General features: G+C 46.6%; 1 protein-coding gene across 1 annotated transcript; it reads left to right on the plus strand.

Moving 5' to 3' along the window:
- Positions 1 to 1,484: 1,484 nt before the first annotated feature.
- Positions 1,485 to 18,356, plus strand: LOC125757484 (uncharacterized). Its single transcript, XM_049413081.1, has 2 exons — positions 1,485 to 1,768; positions 18,001 to 18,356. Exons 1-2 carry the CDS (start codon positions 1,535 to 1,537, stop codon positions 18,169 to 18,171), a joined length of 405 nt encoding a protein of 134 aa, XP_049269038.1. The 5' UTR covers positions 1,485 to 1,534; the 3' UTR covers positions 18,172 to 18,356.
- Positions 18,357 to 19,530: the final 1,174 nt, after the last annotated feature.

The following is a 19,530-nucleotide window of genomic DNA, read 5'->3' on the forward strand; positions in this document are numbered from 1 at the left end:
TCCGCGCACTGCAATTTCGAACATATGATCTGGCTGTGCCCCTTTAATTCGGGGTCAGGATTATCAGACAAACCCTCTTGGGAGGCTGCCATGCGCAGCATGGAACTCAACAACCACCCCTGGCAGTCCAGAGAGCCCGGGACGAGTGGGTTGCTGAATGCTTCCAACCCATTACAAAGCGCTCTTCCATAATTCGTCATCGTCATCAGTCACAGCTTCAAAAAAGTGCAGATAATGCCTTACAGGTGTTTAGCGGGTACCACGGTTCTCCGCAGAATGACGGAAAATGGCAGTTGTGGCTGCTTCCCTACTTGAAAAAAAATTATGGTGATTTATAGCGTAGTGGGTTCCATGCAAGTGCACTTGTATTCGTTGCCAAGAAGCCCATAAGGCTCCCAGGATCCATTTCCTCAGGGTCTCAATAAAGTTATTTCCCTCTCTATCTCTCTCTTTCTCACGTTAGCGTATGCCGTGTAGCGTGGTGGGAGAGTGAAATAGACACCGGGCGTCACGCATGCGAATTACGTAACTAGTGGGTCGTTTAAAGCTTCCAACCCATTACAAAGGGCTCAGCCATATATCTTCATCGTCATCAGTCATCGCATCAAGAAAGTTGCACAATGACTTAGAGATGTGTAGCTGGTACCTCTCTTCTCCGTAGAATGACGAATATGGCGTAGTGGGTGCTTCCCAAGTTCACAAAAATTAAGATTCATTGCGGAGGGTACCTTGCTAGTGTACTTGTATTAGTAGCCCCAAGAGAGTTTACAACGGGCTCTAGAAATGCCGCTTTTCCAGCTTTTGCTGTGACAGCGCTGCGCTTTCCGTGCAGGCCTAGCATTTTTTGCGGTGTGTTATTCCTCGACAATTTATGCGCTCTTCATCCTAGAAAGGTCCTGGTCTCATTTCTCTCACATTATCCATTTAATCGCCAGTATCATTGCTAATATCGACCACGTAATGCAGAGGTCTCAAACACGCGGCACGCGGCCCGCATGCGGTCCGCACATGACTGTCTTCGCCCTAATTTTTTTTTTTCAATTTTCTTAATAAGTATGCTCATGTGCTACATAAACGTGACTGCCCGAAGCATTTTTTTTTCTTGGGGCACCCCACCAGGTAACCGTGTGTCAAACCATAACCGTGGAACGAAAACTCTATATTTCAGAATCGGCGTCGAGACTTCAGTCATTCTGGAGATCAGTACCGACATGTTTCTCGAAACCTGGCGTCAAATCCTCTTCAGAAATGATCCATACATGAGATATGGGAAAGGCTTTCTTTCAAATGACAACGTCAGCTGAGATTTTGTTCGAACTCTTCGTCCCCGGCTCTTGTGGGCGACGAAGTTTCGTGGTTGCTGCCCGCTATATTAGGTGATTTTGATACCCTTGCCGTAGTGGGTACGCGCCCAAAGTCCCAACACTAATCAGTATCATCGTCAGTTCTTGTGCTTGTCGGGGAAAGGCAGCGCCAGCGAAGACGAGTCGTAACCGCGGCGAGGGCATGCCCTTGATGCCGACCTCCCGCGACCATGAGTGCGGCGCGACATGGCGCAGACGCGAGGGCGCCGGCTGGTGCGTCGTCAGCACGGGCGGCAGCGGCGGCGCGGGATCGTGTCGCCGTCGAAGAACTGCCGGGGCCCGCCTTTGCATCCAGCAGCGGGGGGCTCTCGGGGGCGCTCATGTCTCTCGTCATCTTCGCTCTCTTCCTCATCTTCATCGTGACCATGACGGCCCGGTACCTGCGCACCGGCCAGCCTGCAGCGGTGAGCTACACTCTGCCGTGTGCAGACCGCATCCTGTTGCCAGGATTTGGGGACATCTGTAGGTGGCGCCGTCTCTCGGCGGCAGCAACGGCTGCTGCCATAAGTTAATGGGAAATCGGCGAAAAAAAGTCATATCTCACAGAAAAAGGCTGGTTAACAAAAAGCACTCCCAGTTCTATGCAGCAGAAACCGACTGGAATATTTTGTTAAGAATGCAGTATCCCACTACAAAGCGTCTAGTTTCCCAGGACAGTCGAACACGGCGCATAAGAAACACATGGGGCGCATTGTAAAATATTACTCTGGGAAACCACGCTATTTGTAGTGCGACACTTCGATTTTACCAGAATGTTCCAGTGAGTCTCTGCTGTATAGAACCGGAAGTCCTTTTTGGTAACTCGCTTTTCGTCATATATGACTTTTTTTCACCTATTTTCCATTTGGTTACTGCAGGCCACCGCTGCCCCCTGCAAGAGATGGCGCTACGTGCATATGTTGACTAGAGTCACTGTATATGCTACCTTTAGGTAGCAGAGTTGCGCATCTGTCTTCCAACGCCGCTAGCAACCATGCATTGCGGAGAAGCTGCCGCTTAGGCCAATTTTTTTATTTCTCGACGCCGCCCGCTGCAGCGAACCGATTTAACACTAGCCATCGACAGCCAATATTTATCGCCCGTCTTCGACACGCCAGACAGGTTAATCGGCGACACGGTAGGCATGTCGCCTGCAAAAACGAAGTGTGACTTCACCGCATAGCTGTGGTTGCTAGCCGGACCTATGCGCAACTCTGCTACCTAAAGGTAGCATATACAGCGACTCTAATGTTGACTAGAGCTGTGCACGGGCCGTATTTCCGAGCCCGAGCCCGGCCCGGGCCCGCTGACTTTGTCGAAGGCCCGCCCGAGCCCGATGGCAAAGGGCTGCGAGCCCCCCCGGCCCGGCCCGACGTACGAAAACACAATCCCGGGCCCGGCCCGGCCCGGCCCGGCCCGGCCCGGCCCGGCTTTTTGAAGGTTCACTGCGAAAACAAAACATCGTTTTCCAGTAATCTGCCATTTTATTGAGCATATCAAATATGATCAAACGACACACGACGAACAGTCTCTAATAGAGACTTCGCGGCACCCATATGGGGTTCGGCCTTAAATCTAACGCGAGCAGTCGCGTGGCGCCGTCACTAGCTCAGGTGGTGTTACTTCTCTGTTTTTCGGAGTGCAACAGAGGCAGTGCTTTACCTGCTCCCCTTTTCTTTAAAGTAGAATAGAAAGGAAAAGCGGCAAAGGGCGGTCGCGGAAAAGGCGTTGTATGCGTGCTGGCAAACAATTCCCGCTCATTCTCCATATTTCGGGCTTGAGTCGGGCTTCGCGCCGGGCCCGAGCCCGACCCGGTAAAACTCCAAGTAGCCCGAGCCCGGCCCGGGCCCGAGCTGAAAATACGTCGGCCCGCCCGAGCCCGGCCCGCGGGCCGGGTCGGGCTCGGGCTTTCGGGCTACCCGGAGCCCGTGCACACCTCTAATGTTGACATCCCCAAATCCTGGTCATGACGTCTATGAAAGGATCTGACACCATAAAGGCGCGGTGCGTGCAGTTCGCGCATTGGCGATTTTGTCGGCAATGTTCCACGCCAAAGTAGGTAGCGAAAGAACTGAAAAAACAACAACTAATATATATGCTCAACTAGCTGTAACGGAATCCGCTTGCAGTCAACAATAAAGAACACTGGCAAAATATAGACTACGTGTGTAAGCTACGCGCAGTCTGACGCGAGCGCTATAATGTTCTTCGACCCGGCAGCTAATAAACCTACCCGAGCGTACTGAATGCCGGGCAGCTGTTCCAAGAATTCCTGGGCTATCAAGTACGGATACCCGCATAAGCACTGTCCCACTGCGTTATTTGTTTTGCTGCTTCATTAATAAAATGTCAATGTTTTCTAGTGGTTCGGGAGGATTTCACCTTTTGCGTTTGTAGCAGCCACATGCTGCATGCCGTATCGGGACTTAAGTTTACTTAGAATAACAAACAGCTAAGCTAGTTGGTACGTATTCGTCTTTAAATACTGGGCTCACAAACACGGACACAAGACTGAAGTCAAGAAACCGCAAATGCTAACAAGTGCGATAAATTTGCGTTACGGAAGCTTAAGATGTCTAGGCCGTCTCAAAATTATTCTCGTAGACCTGAGCATTGCATACCTGCCAAGTTTGGAGAAACAGAATCCGGGAGATATACTCAAAGGGGGGGGGGGGGTACTGCGATAGCAATTATATGGACATTGTCAGCGGGATTTTGCGGTCGTCGCTGATCTGTACAGAGTCCAAACTGATAACATCGCTTACGCATAGTCTGTTTCACGTGCGAGTTAAAGCGCGCTAGCGCTAGCGCTAGGGACGAACGTGGTTGAAGTAGAGATGAAACGACCCTGCCGTCACAATCGCGCTATGGTCGCGCGAAGGGCACATGCGATAACACCGCTCCGCGTGCGAGGCCTGTCGTTGCTTGCTACTTCATGCGCAATTAAACTGAGTTGAACCTTTCTACCATCGTAAAAAAAAGAAAAAGAATCCTTTCTACTACGTGGCCAGACAACCTTGCTCATGTGGCCAGACAAAGCACTGGACGCGCAGGGAAATACTAGATTTCCGGGAGATTTTCCTATGACCCGTAAAACCGGGAGAAACGTTCAAAATCCGGGAGTCTCCCGGGTAATCCGGGAGACTTGGCAGGTATGGCATTGCGTATGAGCTTATGCGAACTCTTCTGGCACATATTCTGTTGATCCCCACCTGAGGTCCCCTGGGACGAAGCTTACGAATACGGCTGCTTGGATAAGCGTCAGCATTTAACTTGGTCTAAATCCTGGTTTAACCTGTTCACTTCCGTATGCTTTCAATAAAACAAAACCGCACCGTCCAACACAGGTCTTTCAAAAGTTCGCAGGCGTTTGCAAGGACAGAGCTGACTAATCCTGTCTGAACTTCGTTTAAAACAAGAATTATTTCCTGAATTGGTTTTCATTCTCAAGAACTACCGCAGGCACTTAGCTTCTAGAGTTCTTGGAATACCCTCATTTTCTAGCGTCACCGTGTTGCTTGTGAAAAGCCCTCAATGGAACACTTAATGACGACGCAGTAGTTTTTTGTTATGGCTTCTGTGCGGGCTAGTTGGTTGTGTTGCACGGTGGATGTCTAAATAGTTTGTGTTTTTTCAGGACATCAACAGTGCCTTCCATAACTACAGATGGCTTGGTTTTCAAACTCTTAAAAATAAAGAGGAAAGACAAGACGAGTATGAGTGCTGCGTCACACACACTTGCTTTCCTTCTCGCTTATGAAGGCGTTCACCCCGAAAAGGGTGCAGTGTGCATCCGAATATATAGAGTTCACGAGCGCTGATGATTGCGGCAAACGAGATGTAATAAAGAAAATGCCGTGGTTGAACACGTTTAAACCAAGTTTGTCGAGCGATAGCACCAACTACCACGGTAAGCATGCCGTGGTGGTGTCCCGCGCGTCGGTGCACCACCGCGCGGCAAGCAGCAGCACGCTGTCCCAATTCTCTTCGTATTGCTTTCGCCTATTCGACGGAGAGGGGTGCGCGAGGGAGAACAAACTGACACTGCGCATGTTCGTCGCTATGACGACGCACGTGCGAGGAGGAAGATGAGTAAATTGACATTGGCTGAGCTTCAAGTTCAAAGGCATCCACAAAGTCGTTTTCTAGGTCTGTGCAGAAAGGAGTAGAGTCTAAAAATTCCCGGCATCTCTTACGCAGTATGGGAATCGATGTTATGCGAAGGAGTTTGCGAGTAGTTGGAGTAGCGTGACAAGAGTTACGGGAAGGGCCGACGCGTTTGTATAGCTCGAGTAGTTGCGTGGCCGACTCGAGCGAACCGGACACGCCGGCTACGCATAAAGGCTGGTTTAATATCCTATAGAACATCAACACGCGTGCACGGGCACGGACGCCGAAAGAGACGGACGCTCGGGCTTGCTGACGTGTCTGTCGTAACCAGCGTTCGTTGGTGCATTTTGACGAGGTCGAGCAACGCTAGAAAAACTTCGGAGGATTCTTGGGCTTCACCTTCAAGAGTATAACGCGATAGTGTAATTGGGCCCTGCTCGCATCGCCTTCTCAATCGTTAGCCTGACTTCGCTTCTCGGGACACCCCAACTATACTGCAAGGAAAGGAACGTTCGTGCGCGAGTAAATTGGCCTTTTCAAACTATCCTAGAATGACTACTGCAAGTACATTTGGGAAGTGCCACTGCGCCTTAATTCTTGAGTTTGCTAATTGGCAAAGTAATCACCACGCGCCCGTAAGGGTGCACGCGCACCTGCGCGTCTAACCGCTTTGTTGGCGCTGTTGCTGATGATGATTATTAATTGCGCCTGAGCGCCTCGTCATGAGTAGGCCTTTTAGCCGCCCACTCGTTGCACAATTCATATGTTTTGACGCCTGGTGAAATCTTACGCTTCCGCCACGCAATATTAGACGCGTTAAGTAGATTTCTTCGCACTACATCACATTCGTATATATGTTCTTTTTTTTTTTTTGAAACGGTTCCAAGCAGAGGCGTGGCCATGTGGCAGAACACCTGCTTGCCACTCAGAAGGCCAGGGTTCAATTCCCACTCGAATAGAAGATTTTTATTATTTTATTTATTTGCATCTATCTCGATTTTTCGCTCACGAAAAACGCTTATTTTTCGCTCGCAATGAACGACGCCGATACCGACGCCGCTATTTTTGCGAAACATGGTCTTTTTCTTTAGCGCTGTCACGGTAATATAAGAGTGATCTTTTTACACTATCCAGCGTTTAGCCAACACTAGCCAAAATTAGCGAGCACTGGTCAACCATAGCCGAGTGTTAGCCTATATAGATAGATAGATAGATAGATAGATAGATAGATAGATAGATAGATAGATAGATAGATAGATAGATAGATAGATAGATAGATAGATAGATAGATAGATAGATAGATAGATAGATAGATAGATAGATAGATAGATAGATAGATAGATAGATAGATAGATAGATAGATAGATAGATAGATAGATAGATAGATAGATAGATAGATAGATAGATAGATAGATAGATAGATAAAGCGGTGTGCGGCTGCCTGAGGACAGAGGGGCCGGCGTCTTTCTTAAAGAGACACTAAAGTGAAACAGTCATTCGGTTTATATTGATAAATTGTACTCTGATAACTCCAATGACGTTAATTTCATCATCGTAGGTTTATTAATAGTGTAGAATATTGCGGTCCATGATTCATTTTTAACTTTCGTGCCGAAATCTCCGCGTGTGACTTCACGGATTTCGAAACTGTATTTTTAGTGTTTTGGCGACATTGGCTCAACGAAATTTTCTGAAACTCGGTACGTTAAGTCTCTGGTTCACTCGAAGGACCATGTAATTCATTTTTAAGGATTAGGAACAACGTACGCCCTAGTGGACGCTGTCAAATATGACGTCATGGTGATTAGTGTGATAATTACAAGGTCGCGTCGCCACCCCCCCCTCCTTTTTCTTGCGCGCGTTTTCTCGCTTACCAAGCGTCTTCTCGCGGCAAGTGCGGTGATTTTGGTATTGTGGACGAGTAGTTTACTAATACGAGAAAAATCGTTTTTCTCTTTAGTGTCCCTTTAACAGCAGCAATCGGTATAAATGTAGCAGCTGAGACGAAGACGTGATTTTTAAGCGATGTTTGGATAGACTTGAAGAATAACTTAGAGCCTCTGAGGGGCCCATGGACACTTTTGGTAATTCAGTTTTTCTCCTAGAGCGTCGGCAATTGAGCATTCGTATAAATTTCTTCGTTCCGAAGTCCCCAGATATTTTTGGTGTGTTGAGTAACGCATCGTATCAGTGATTTCCAGAGAAACCGCGTGGGAGATGAAAATTGCTCGAGCTAGGATACAGCCTACTATGTATGTATATATATACTAAGTGTGCCGTTGCCAGTGAGTCCTCCGAGTTGTGTGGCAACATTGGAAAGCTGAAAAGCTAGAAAAAGTCAACGTACGGGCTTCTGAAGGGGCACAGGGAAATTTTTGAAAACATGTGTACAGTCGGAAAGACAGGGGTGCTGTAAATGAAAGTTTTGCGACTGACGAAACAGGCGTTCTTCACAAGAGAGCCCGTAAACAAGCGCTCACTGAACTTAATAAGCAGGAGGATGACGACGACAAATGGCGCAGCGTTTTCTGAAAGCTTGCAGTGGGTGTTTATGCAGGCGTCTGCCGACTTGAGTGATCCTTTGAAAAACCCGAATCGTCAGCAAAGCTTGACTTAAGAAAATACATGGCAGCCTACAGAAAGTAGCTCTTAAAGGCGCACTAAGCATAAATAAGGCAAGTAGCTTCAGTAAACTAAAGTTCCCGATGAGCTAAAGAGCCACTCGTACATATACGTGAGAGAAGGTAAGACATGGCGTTCAGAAAAAAAGAAAACCAACATTGGCGACAAGGCATCGCCCTCAAGATATTGAATAAACGAAGACCTTGATTCAGTGAGCTTGAATCAATCAAGATCTCATTTCATGACAACATGTTGGACGAACACGTTTTTTCGTCATGAATTGTCACAGCGATCGCTTTTGTCATTGTCATTTGCTTAGTGACGAAGAAGAGCTGCATTTATATTCAACGAAACGAACGACTTCACATGACACGCTTGAAGAATTCTTCTTATGCCCAAAGATGTCGCACTAACGTATCTGCGCTCGCGTTTCTGTGCGAAACAGTACAAGTCAATATTGGACATCATTTTTATTGCGATAGCAATTGCGCAGACACTCTCGACGGGTTTTTGCCATCGCCGTTGACGTCGCCGTTGCCGTCATTTTCCTTATAAAAACCAAATCGATAACATCACGCCCCGCATCATATGTTGTACCCACAAGTAAAAGCTCGCGAGTACTAGGACGAACGCAGCCGAAGCAGAGATGAACCGGGCCGGCTATCTCTGTCGCACCGTGGGCGCATGCGATAACATCAACCCGCGTGCGAGGTCTACCGTCGATTGCTCCTCAAGCAGAGAGGAAACGCCCCACCCGTTTTTCGTAAGGAACACGAAGGAACGCCAGGAGAGGGGTGGGGGGGCTGCGTCGCTCGAGCAGCAATTGCGAACTTTGACATTAGGGTGCGGTCGCAAGTGCTCGCACGCGCTATATCGGCTGATATCAGCAAACGGCTCCTATACTTTCTCAGTGTTCTTGGATGGATGGATGGATGGATGGATGGATGGATGGATGGATGGATGGATGGATGGATGGATGGATAGATGGATGGATGGATTGATGGATGGATGGATGGATGGATGGATGGATGGATGGATGGATGGATGGATGGATGGATGGATGGACGGACGGACGGACGGATGGATGGATGGATGGATGGATGGATGGATGGATGGATGGATGGACGGACGGACGGACGGACGGATGGATGGATGGATGGATGGATGGATGGATGGATGGATGGATGGATGGATGGATGGATGGATGGATGGATGGATGCTATGAGTGTCCCCATTGTAAGAGAGCGGTGACATGTGTGCCACCCAACAGGCTCGACAAAAAAAAAACAACTTCGTTGCCTCTGCCATTAACTTCTGCAACGCGCCGTTGCTACGACCATTCCATTCGGCGCGTTTCCAATAGAAGTGCAACGTTGTCAACCCTTAAACACACCGAGAGGTAGCGGTTTTAGCCCAAGCCTCGCTCATAGCATCCTTCCATATCGAAAAATAGCTCTCCGACGCTCGCCTGGCTGTCGCACCACGTTCATCGTTCGCCCTGTTGGAATTAACGGCCAGGCTAGAGGGAAGACATGACGCTCGTCGCGTTTCTCTTCACGTTTCACGACCCTTTGAAGGAGTGCATATCGAGTATCAGTGTTTAGTATGAGCTTGTTTCAGTTTCGTGTTATACCGCGCTTCCTATGACGGAGGGATCAGCCATCTTTTTTTCTTTGTATTAGCTAGTAATGAACTTCTTTTTCCTGCACGTGAATGACAAAACTCCTACAAAAATATCACCCCTTTGCTACTTCAACGAAAACTTCATTTCTGTCTCTCGTCTCTCCGACCGTTCTATCATGTATTCGATCAGTGAGTCGCAACTCGCGGTGGAGTGCCGACTTGGGGAACATTATAAAGTATGGGGCTCTGAAGCGGCGAACACGCTTATTCTTTCACCGATATGATAAAATTAATGGCTCGTTGTTTTTTTTTTCTATAAACCTTCAACGATATTTTCACTGCTGGCAATACTGAAAGGTTTCGCACTTCTAGATTACGACGTTGAATCTGGGCCAGTATAATGTAGTCATAAATTCCTGTAAATTCTGTACCCATCTTAGACACCACCGCTAACGGTCGGCTGCTACCGTTCATGTCGCTGGCAGCGCGCCGGTCCAAGCGCTGACGAAGCGCGATAAGGAATTGCAGAATGGGTGCGTTATCCCAGCCTTTGATATGGAACGCTTTCGCGTACGGCCTGGCCCCACATACACATACTTACGCCATAAAGTTATCAGAGAAGGCAAACAAAATCTTAGTTTGTATAGCTTTTTAGAAAAATGAACTCCTCCAGCCGAGGCGCTTTTGAGGTGAATAAGTTCCACTTCAGCGAACTCATGGCCCTGATGCTTTCCTTTAATGCATCCGGAGTTTCTGGCATTTCAATGCAGCAACTGCCTTTAATGTATGCAGAGACCTTTTGGCATTTCCATACAGTAATACCCCCTCTACGAAGTAGAACAGGCAATCGAAGAAACAATTCTAACATCAATTCGTAAGTAAGCGAGTTCTAGAGAACAGGCTTATTTCATATCGACTCCTTTTCAAAAGGCGCACTGCTCAGCGTTGAATAAGCAATGTTTCCGCGCAGCGAGTTTATCTCGTCCTCGTTTCCGGCACTATGACCTGAAACCTATGAAGAGATCAACGAAGCCTTTTCAATTCTACAAAAAGAAAGGCGCAAATACCTGATTCACATTTGCAAAAAGTTAGAAGGGAACAATTTTTTCTGTGACTCGCATAAAAAACTCAAGCTGCCGAAAGCCCCGAAAACAGCACATTAAAAGGAAGTCAGCGGATAATCCGATATTACCCTAAGTCGTCCTAAGACAGCGCTTATCAACTGGGTCTTTGAGCAGGTCCCTCTTTGCATATGCGTAAGTTATTCTGAAGCCCCAGCTGCCATTTTAAGGGATAAAAGAGCCTAGAACTAAAATCAGGGAAAACGAAAAAGAAAAAGAAAAACAGAAAAGGAAACCTAGTCACCCGCTACACGAAATAGCACTCTGTTCCACTGAGCTAAGGATATATGAAGGCAGAAAAGCGTATCCCGCCTTATCGTTTAATATTCGACCTTTAGTGTTGTGTGAGCGTTTCTTTTTTTTTCATGTTTTTGATTTTGGAGAATCACTTTTTTCCATTATTTATGACGAGTATTTTCATCGGACGTGGCGTAAATACTATTTTGCGCAATCGCGTCGTGCCTCCACGAGCTTTTTTGATCTTCTTTTTTTTTGCGGAGCAACGGTCAGGCATGAACATAACTACGGCGTCTGCCATCTCGCTGTCAGCTTTGGAGACACCGGTAAGCTCGCTATGTTTGCCCGCATATCATCGGAAGCGTCAACAGTTAACTGTAAAATAACCGCACCACTGTCTGAGTAATGAATAATCTGACGGTGTTTCATAGCCCGTGCGTGCTACTATTAAAGCAACTACTTTTATTATACGTATAGCCATGGTTAAGTTACTAGGGATTCATGGTTTAAAAACTTTGTACAAATAAAAAAAAAAAAAGGAAACGCATGTACAATAATGTATGAAAAGCGTGCAACAAAAACACGCTAGGATAGTCCGCGTTTTGTGCTGTCCTCTTTCGTCAATCCCTGTTATCTAGACGCGTAACTTTTTCAAACTTTAAGCGCTGGCACTTCGCTCGACATTTCTGTGCTCTGAGGGGTGGGGTAACGTTGCAGCTGAATACGTGGCCGGGGAGTGAAACTTCCTATACCATGCACGGAACGCGATATTCGCTGGCAGCGCCAGACGAACACCTGGTGTTTGGGGGCGGTGCTAAAACATGGCGGCGCATTGCAGACACGCACTGGGGGACGCCATCTTGATGAGGACTGAGGATCCGAGTGGCGGGGGGAGCGATTTAGCGCCAAATTGAATTGCGATGCACCTGCAAGCAAAATTGGGCGAGTGGAATGTATTCAGATGGCGAGCGCGCGACCGTCTTCTTGTTGCGCAACCCGCCACATGATCAAAACGACAATCGTTGCGATCTGATTGATGAAGGTTTGCCCATCCACCTATTTTTGCACCACTTATTCTAAGTAATACTGAGTTTTTGTTTACATGTACACATAAATTAGACAGAAATAAATAGCATAGCTTGTTTGAATCTTTTATTGCCTAAGCGTACCATTCATACAGTAAAAACACAACACAAAAACAAAAGCAGACAATCAGAAGGTAATAGATAAATCATGCACGTGTATGCTCAATTAAATTACGCAGCTACTGCTGCAACCGTATCCCGATATCCCGTGCAAGCGTAGAAAAACAAAACGAGCAGCATGCAGATCGTACCTTTCGTCCGCCGCGGAGCCGAAAGAATTTTATGCCGGTACGGCGCGAAGAATTTTGACACCGCTCAGCACAGCACGATTTGTGATAACGGCACCAATACATTCATGCGTCTGTTTCGCTGAAACTTGCAAGAGTTCTGCCACTTTTGCTGAAACAAACTTCACAGTGGTAAAAGCGGCCTTTGGGACACCGTAAGCCGCCGCATACACGGGCGCGTGACAAGAAACGCCCCTTTTTCGCCGTGAGAGATAAGACGGCGTAGTGCCCGTGTTCCACTCCGGGTGGCGCTCGTATTTTCGCAATCCCAAACTGCAACCTTTAGGTTCACTTGCGTATTAAAAACACCGGAGTTAATAAGTAAACTGGTAATGAATATAAAATGGAACAAGAACGTTCATTTATGCTCGTAGGTATAGTACAGCCCCAAACATTAGGATCGCTGCGGTCACGGGACAGAAAAGTTTCATCCCCCTGACGTGGTCGCAGGTTCTGATCCCCGTTACAGTTAACACATACCGATGTAATCTAGAATGCAGTGCCACTGACGCACACAACACACGTGATTGGCACTGCGTTTATGTTAGGTTTATATGCGTGTTCAGCAACAAGCTTCATGATTCATCCAGCACACTTCACTTCGTTATCGGTCACAGCTTAATAGTTTCCGGGATTTACTTTTCAACTTGATATATTTACATAGACAAGGGGGCACTAGGCAGGAGCGTGCTGCTTGCACTGTATACTGTGTGGCATGCGTTTCGCACTGAAGCTAAAAGAACGAAGCTTAGGCAAATGCACCCGATGCATCATTGCCATGCTGGCGGCAGGGAACCGCCATAATGGAGCTCCTGTACATTCTGACATTAAAGTTCTCTGTAGCAATCTAGTGACTTTTAGGGAACACAAAACCACGCTAAACGAGCATTCAGACTTAGGCCATGCCATTTCTCAATGGTTTGCTCTCTTCAGCTACCGCATTAAGGTTGACTTTGGCGTACCGTGAATCTGCGCGGCTCAGTACCACAACGCTAATGCTTTCGCCTCCATAAAGACGTTTCAGCGTCGAAACAGCAATGCGTGAGCGCCTGCGCACCATCTCGGCTCCTTGCTTCACTTCAGTCGTAAACTTCAAAGAATGGCGACTTATGCGCGAGTTTTATGACGTCGTCTCTCACTGCGAGCCTTCGTGTGCCATGAGCGCGCAGAAATTGCGTGGCGACATTTCTTCACATCGTGGCGTAAGAGCGAGTGCGCTTTCACTCTTGCACCCGAAATACGGAGCTCGTGCGCAGCGGAGATTTTCAAGGAACTTTAAAGGCAGTGGTGAATGACATTCATGAAAATATACACAGCGATGAAGACAACGCAGGTGTGCATCTACGCTGCCGTTGACTGGTCTCGCTATTAGAGCACATGAGGGTCTTGACTACCGGCTGGCGCCGACGCTCATCAATTGTTTAGAGGGCCGTTCGTCCGGTAAAATCTGATCTATGGTTTGTATAAGATCATGTTAGTTGGTCTTCCATTATATTAAAGAGCAGCAACTAGGCAAAAACACGAAAAAGAGACAAAGGGCAAAAGTACGCCATCCATGTTATTGCACACGTCTCGTTTTCTTAAGCTGATTTGCCTAATGTTTCTAAAACGTGTACAAGTCTGGGCTCTCGAGGAGGGAAACTCGAAACTTGCTTGGTATGCATATTGCGTAGTCAAACGCCCGAACGAAAGAAAGACTGAGAATTTAGAATCACTTAAGCCTACTCTGACAGGTGCCCAGTTACATTTGTCTTCTCTTTTTCTGTGTTTTCTGTCTTTTGCTACTCTTTGCAGCGCAGGTCACACTCTTCATTATGATACGACAAGGCTAACGGGCGTTGGGGCACTGGATCGCGTTATTGAGATTATATTCCTTCGTTGCTTTTTTTTTTACAAGGTTACGCGTATAAGTTACTAAGTATGCATTTTATCCAGTCACTTTCTCTTTCTCTCTTTCCTTTCCTTCTCCACCTTCAGCCAACTTAATGTAAACACGACCACACGATCATTCCCGAGCGTAAATTCTAGCCTTAAAAGTCTGCACTTTGCATTCACTTTGCATACAGCTGTAAAAGCGCTCATAGAGCTTTGACGAAAAGTGACTAAGAGCGGAAACGAGACCACAAACTGCTTCTTGATGCGCTTGAGCTTTAACATATTTTAAGCGGTTTTGCTAGAAGACTTGTCCGTGTATTGGCAGCCAGATATACATCAAGTAATTCCACTGCGAAACTTGCGTGTAATAGGCAGCACGTTTCGCAAATGATCCCTCATTTTCTGCTCTCTGTAGCACCCATAAGCCGGTACTTAGAGTGTTTTGAAAGCGTATGCGAAATGTCGGGCTAATTTTGGCTCACGAAACCCCATAAAAGGGTCAGCAGGATTGGTTTTTTTCTTGTTGTTTAGCTTGCTCGCCTCGCTTGCACTTGACGTGTTGGAAGCGGTCCCGGCGAAACACAAGCGATCACCAGAGGTCGTTCTATGGCTTGTTACGCAGTCGAAGTACTCCCATTCACATTACTTTTTCTTGTATGGTCTGACATGGGTTGCGCAGCTGTAAGCTAACGATGCTGAATAATCGAAGGAAGGGCATTACTTCCCGAAACCTTACGATGATCCCAGACAAGTGCTGCTGAATGAAAACGGTGTAATGCTCCAAATGAAAAAGTAGAAACGCCGTATCAAACGAGTATCACGGATGAATTCTGACGACCTTGGGTCCTTCTTACCAGGGCTGGGCAGTATCTAAGATACATCATGTATCTCGGATACTATCTTCAATGAGGACAAAATTCTATGTAAACAAGCATTTTCCCAATCGCGATTTTGAAATCTAGCCTGTGATATGTAAACCATTCATAAGTATTCATTTGTAGACCGGGGATTGTTGGTGCCTCTTGCGAAAAAAGAGCAGATGACCTTGACAGCCAAGCACTTTGAATGTAGACAACGGTGAAAGTCGCAGTGAATCACTGCAGTTTCCCGAAAACAATATCCCTGCTTCCTTTCGCTCTCGAAACTGCTGCAGTCGGCCACGTGAAAACCACCCTCCTAAACGAAAAAAAAAAACCTATACGATCCATCTATACTGCAGCATAAGCAAGTAAAGATGGCTGTTGTGCTTGTCCATGTTTCACTGAGCTCAGTGAGACGGATGATGTACAGAGAAGATTCTCTGGTCCTGCAAGGGCTTCTTCTGTCAAAGGAAATGGCTTCTGGACAGCGGGAAAGCAAGATGGTTTCTTCGAAAACGTGACAAACAATTGGTTTTCAGCGGAAGGACCCCTAGATATTGTGCAAGGAAATGTTGCCTATTCTAAGCTTATTGTTGTACTGGAGAATGGATTGATCTGCTCATATAACGAACTTATAGAACACCGAAAGGGACTTGAAGCGAAGGGATTGCCACTCAAGTCAACTGAGCAAGCACCGTCGGTAGCAAAATCATTACCCCCATCATATCACCTTCAACAGGCCCGGGGCCTTCATTTCGTCACTGTATGCTTCTTCCTCAACTTGTAAATGGCAAGAGTCTTTAACAAAACAATGGCTGCAGTGGCTGTCCACTGTCAGCTCCCAGCAAGCGGCTCACTGCCTTCATAATGTAAAGCGTAGGTGGACGTTACCAGTCTTAACCAGTTTTCGTGTGAAACACGCTGCAATTTTATTTGCTAGTGACCACGGGTGTCCATTCAGTGGGAACAGCTTACGCGTTGTCGCCGAGGCACTTTATTATCCTCTTGTGTCCTCGACTTGACAGCTTCCAAGACCTTTTCATTTTTGAATTTGTTTGCCTAGAATGCTGCTGTCGCAATATCTAACTTGGATGGACAGGACACGGTTTCAAGTGTTGGTAACCATCCAGCTTTCTACCTAGCGTAGCGCGAGGGTACTGAAAACGTACCGCTTTTCTCTATGTAGTTCTTACACAGCCTTAGGCATGTTGCTTCAAAACGGAATAAACGGCCACGAACACCTACACCGGTATAGCCGTATTCTATAACGCTGCAGCAGTCGTTGTTTATGAGTGCTTGTGCACGTTTCATCTCAAGAACAGCAGGCGGACATAGGAATACCCAGCCATCGCTTTGATGTCAGAGCTGCGCTTTCTTACAAGCAGTTCCCATTGAGACGCTTCACACTCAAGTTCTTTCGCAACTGTCCACTAAATCAGACGACTGCCGCACTTCAATCGTTGTAGCGATTTCTATCTAGCGTTTAGCTTGTTCAGTACTGCGGCATATTACTAGACGCTACGAGCACGTGTACGGTACTTCACTTCGCGTACTTTGCTGGCTGAAGCATTGCATATATATCCTGGCGTAAATTGAAACTGAAAAGAAGGAGACGAACGGAGAGCTGGGGACGAGTAGGAATGTTGAAATATACGCTCAGCTCGGAAGGCTTTTCAAAGGTATGGTGTCGTCAAAACTTCTGCCATGCCATGCGTGAGAAGGAATGCCTGAAATAATAACGTGAGTGCTTTAACAGAAGCTGACCATTTGCTACCTGACATTCGTGCTTGTTGATGTCGCACGTGATCGACGCGCCCCCGAATTTTAAAGGATAAGTTATACTCTGCAGCGTGGACGGTAGAATGCTGCAAATATTGCGCATGCTTTCCTGGGGCTTCATCGAATTCCCGCCGTCTAAACTGCACGTCGCGGTGTGATGGTACCCTCACACTTTATTGGCTGGACGCGTGAATACATCACGGTCAATGATTCATGAAAGGCCTGAAGAGCGCTTCCAATGCTCATGCTGTATGACTCGCTAGAGCACTTACAAATTCGCATTGCCCCTTCAAGGACTTTGCATTTCCAAATTTCAGTTTGAATATTTTCTAGATACTACGGCAGTCGCCTTTTCGATTTGGCGAAACATCGTACGTGCGCTTTCGCGAGAGCTCGAGCCTGTATCCATGAAATATGAAAGGCATGAGATGTTCCGACTCATCTGTTTGTTTGAATGTTTGTTTGAAGAAATTATGCACACATCATCTCATCGGACTGCAAGCAAGTCGGTCATCCTTCGCTAGATTAATACTTTTGCTATCTATCTATCTATCTATCTATCTATCTATCTATCTATCTATCTATCTATCTATCTATCTATCTATCTATCTATCTATCTATCTATCTATCTATCTATCTATCTATCTATCTATCTATCTATCTATCTATCTATCTATCTATCTATCTATCTATCTATCTATCTATCTATCTATCTGTGTATCTATGTATTCTCGAAAAATGTTACGTAATATGTTTGTGTGTGACAGAGTAAAAGAGTTTATTGGCAGGGACGATGGCTTCAGCTATACGTTGCTCTGGCCTGCTATACTCTTAACTTATAAATAATAATGAGGGAGCAAAGGTGACATGAAACAACGATCATACGATAAACGGCTGCGTATGTACAATCCTATCACGCTATGGCGAGCGTAAGGCCGTACTTCTTGTCCAGTGGCTTGAAAGAGGCTACATGCGCTCCTGTAACTTGTATTTGTGGGTGTGTGTTGTTTGCGCGTGCCCGCTCTCGAGCTGACCACAACTCAAATGCCTCCTGGCAGGTGCCGCAGCTTGTGACGGCTGCCGTGTCCAGTCGGAACCTGACCTTCCACGACAACGGAACCGCACGGGCCGAGCAGGAGGAAGCGGAGCCTGCTGTTGCGGCCTCGGGGAACCTGACCCTGCTCGAAACGGCGCTGCAGCCGGTGGCTGCCGCCAATCGAAGCAGCTAGCCAAACCGTTTGCGACCGTGGTCGAAGGACTGCACAGAGGCTTGGACTGGATCGCAGCCTACTTCGGCGTGCAAACGCGCAAGAAACCGCACATCGACTAGCGCGCACTGAGCGAGACTACGCATTTTCGTGTCAGGATCCCGCACAGTCCGCAGTAATCTCTAGTAACTTTGCATCCTCTCCTTTTCTTTGTTTCCTTTCCCCTTGGCTTTCTTCTTTCTTGTTATCTTTATTTTTTTCTTTTTGCTAAAGAACATCTTTCCAGGAATCACCTTACCGTTATCTGTTCACGTGTTTTGTCTTCTCTCTCTCTTTCTTTTCATCCTTTCTTTTCCCTGTTACTGAAGCACATCGCTCGTGGTGCATTCTACTACATGTGCTGTTGTTAACGTGATCACTACGCGCCCACAAACCACAACTATCACTTATCTCCCTGTTTTCTGTTGCTTTTAATAACACACAGAACTTGCAGTCCAGTTCCGGCTGACGGTAGTTTCGCGTGTTTACCGGTACCCCTACAGAGGTTCTGAGGAGCCAAGCACTTAAAAACAGTGGCTGTCGCCACTGCTTGCAATGGCGGTCAGCTTGCACTAATCTATGTCTCTATACGCTCAATACCAGCAGTTGCTTTCATGCTTTTGTCTCACTCTTGCGCCCCTTTTCTTGGATGATTATATACAGGGTGTTTCAAGAAATGTCTCCAACCTTCTCAAAAAATCAGGAAAATAACATATTTGCTCGGGGCTTTCAGCATTGGTGCATTGCAGCAGGAATCTTAAGGTAGTTAGAACATCATTTAGGACAGTAATTAAGAAAGTTACATTAATTAACATTTTAATTAGTGGAGTTTGGTGATTGTGTCAAATGGGAGAATTGAAGTTCTTCCATTCGAGCTTTGAGATTTCGAAGAAGCGTCCTCTAGTAATTGTTGTGGCGTAATGAAATTCAACCAAATGCAACAGCTTTCAACAGCGAAAGCTATCGAATTCGGTTGAATTTCATTACTTCGAAATTATTACTAGAGGCCGCTTTTTCGAAATCTCAATGTTGGGATGGGTTTCTCGCACGAAGGACTTCAATTCCCCAATTTGACACAGTCACCTAACTCTACTAATTAAAAAGTTAATTACTTTAACTTTCTTAATTACTGTCTCAATTGATGTCTCTAACAAGCTTAAGATGCCTAGCGCTACAGAAAAAGTCATTCACTCATTTCGGACGTCTCAGAAGAATATGGCAGTTGCGTTCTTCCATATTTCTGTTTAGGTTTCGCCTTTGAATTTGGTTGAAGTTCATTACTTCGTAATTATTAATAGATCCCACTTTTTCGAAATCTCAAAGTTGGGTTTGGTTTCTGGC

This window comes from Rhipicephalus sanguineus, chromosome 2 (assembly GCF_013339695.2).
Source record: "Rhipicephalus sanguineus isolate Rsan-2018 chromosome 2, BIME_Rsan_1.4, whole genome shotgun sequence".
NCBI lineage: Eukaryota > Metazoa > Arthropoda > Arachnida > Ixodida > Ixodidae > Rhipicephalus > Rhipicephalus sanguineus.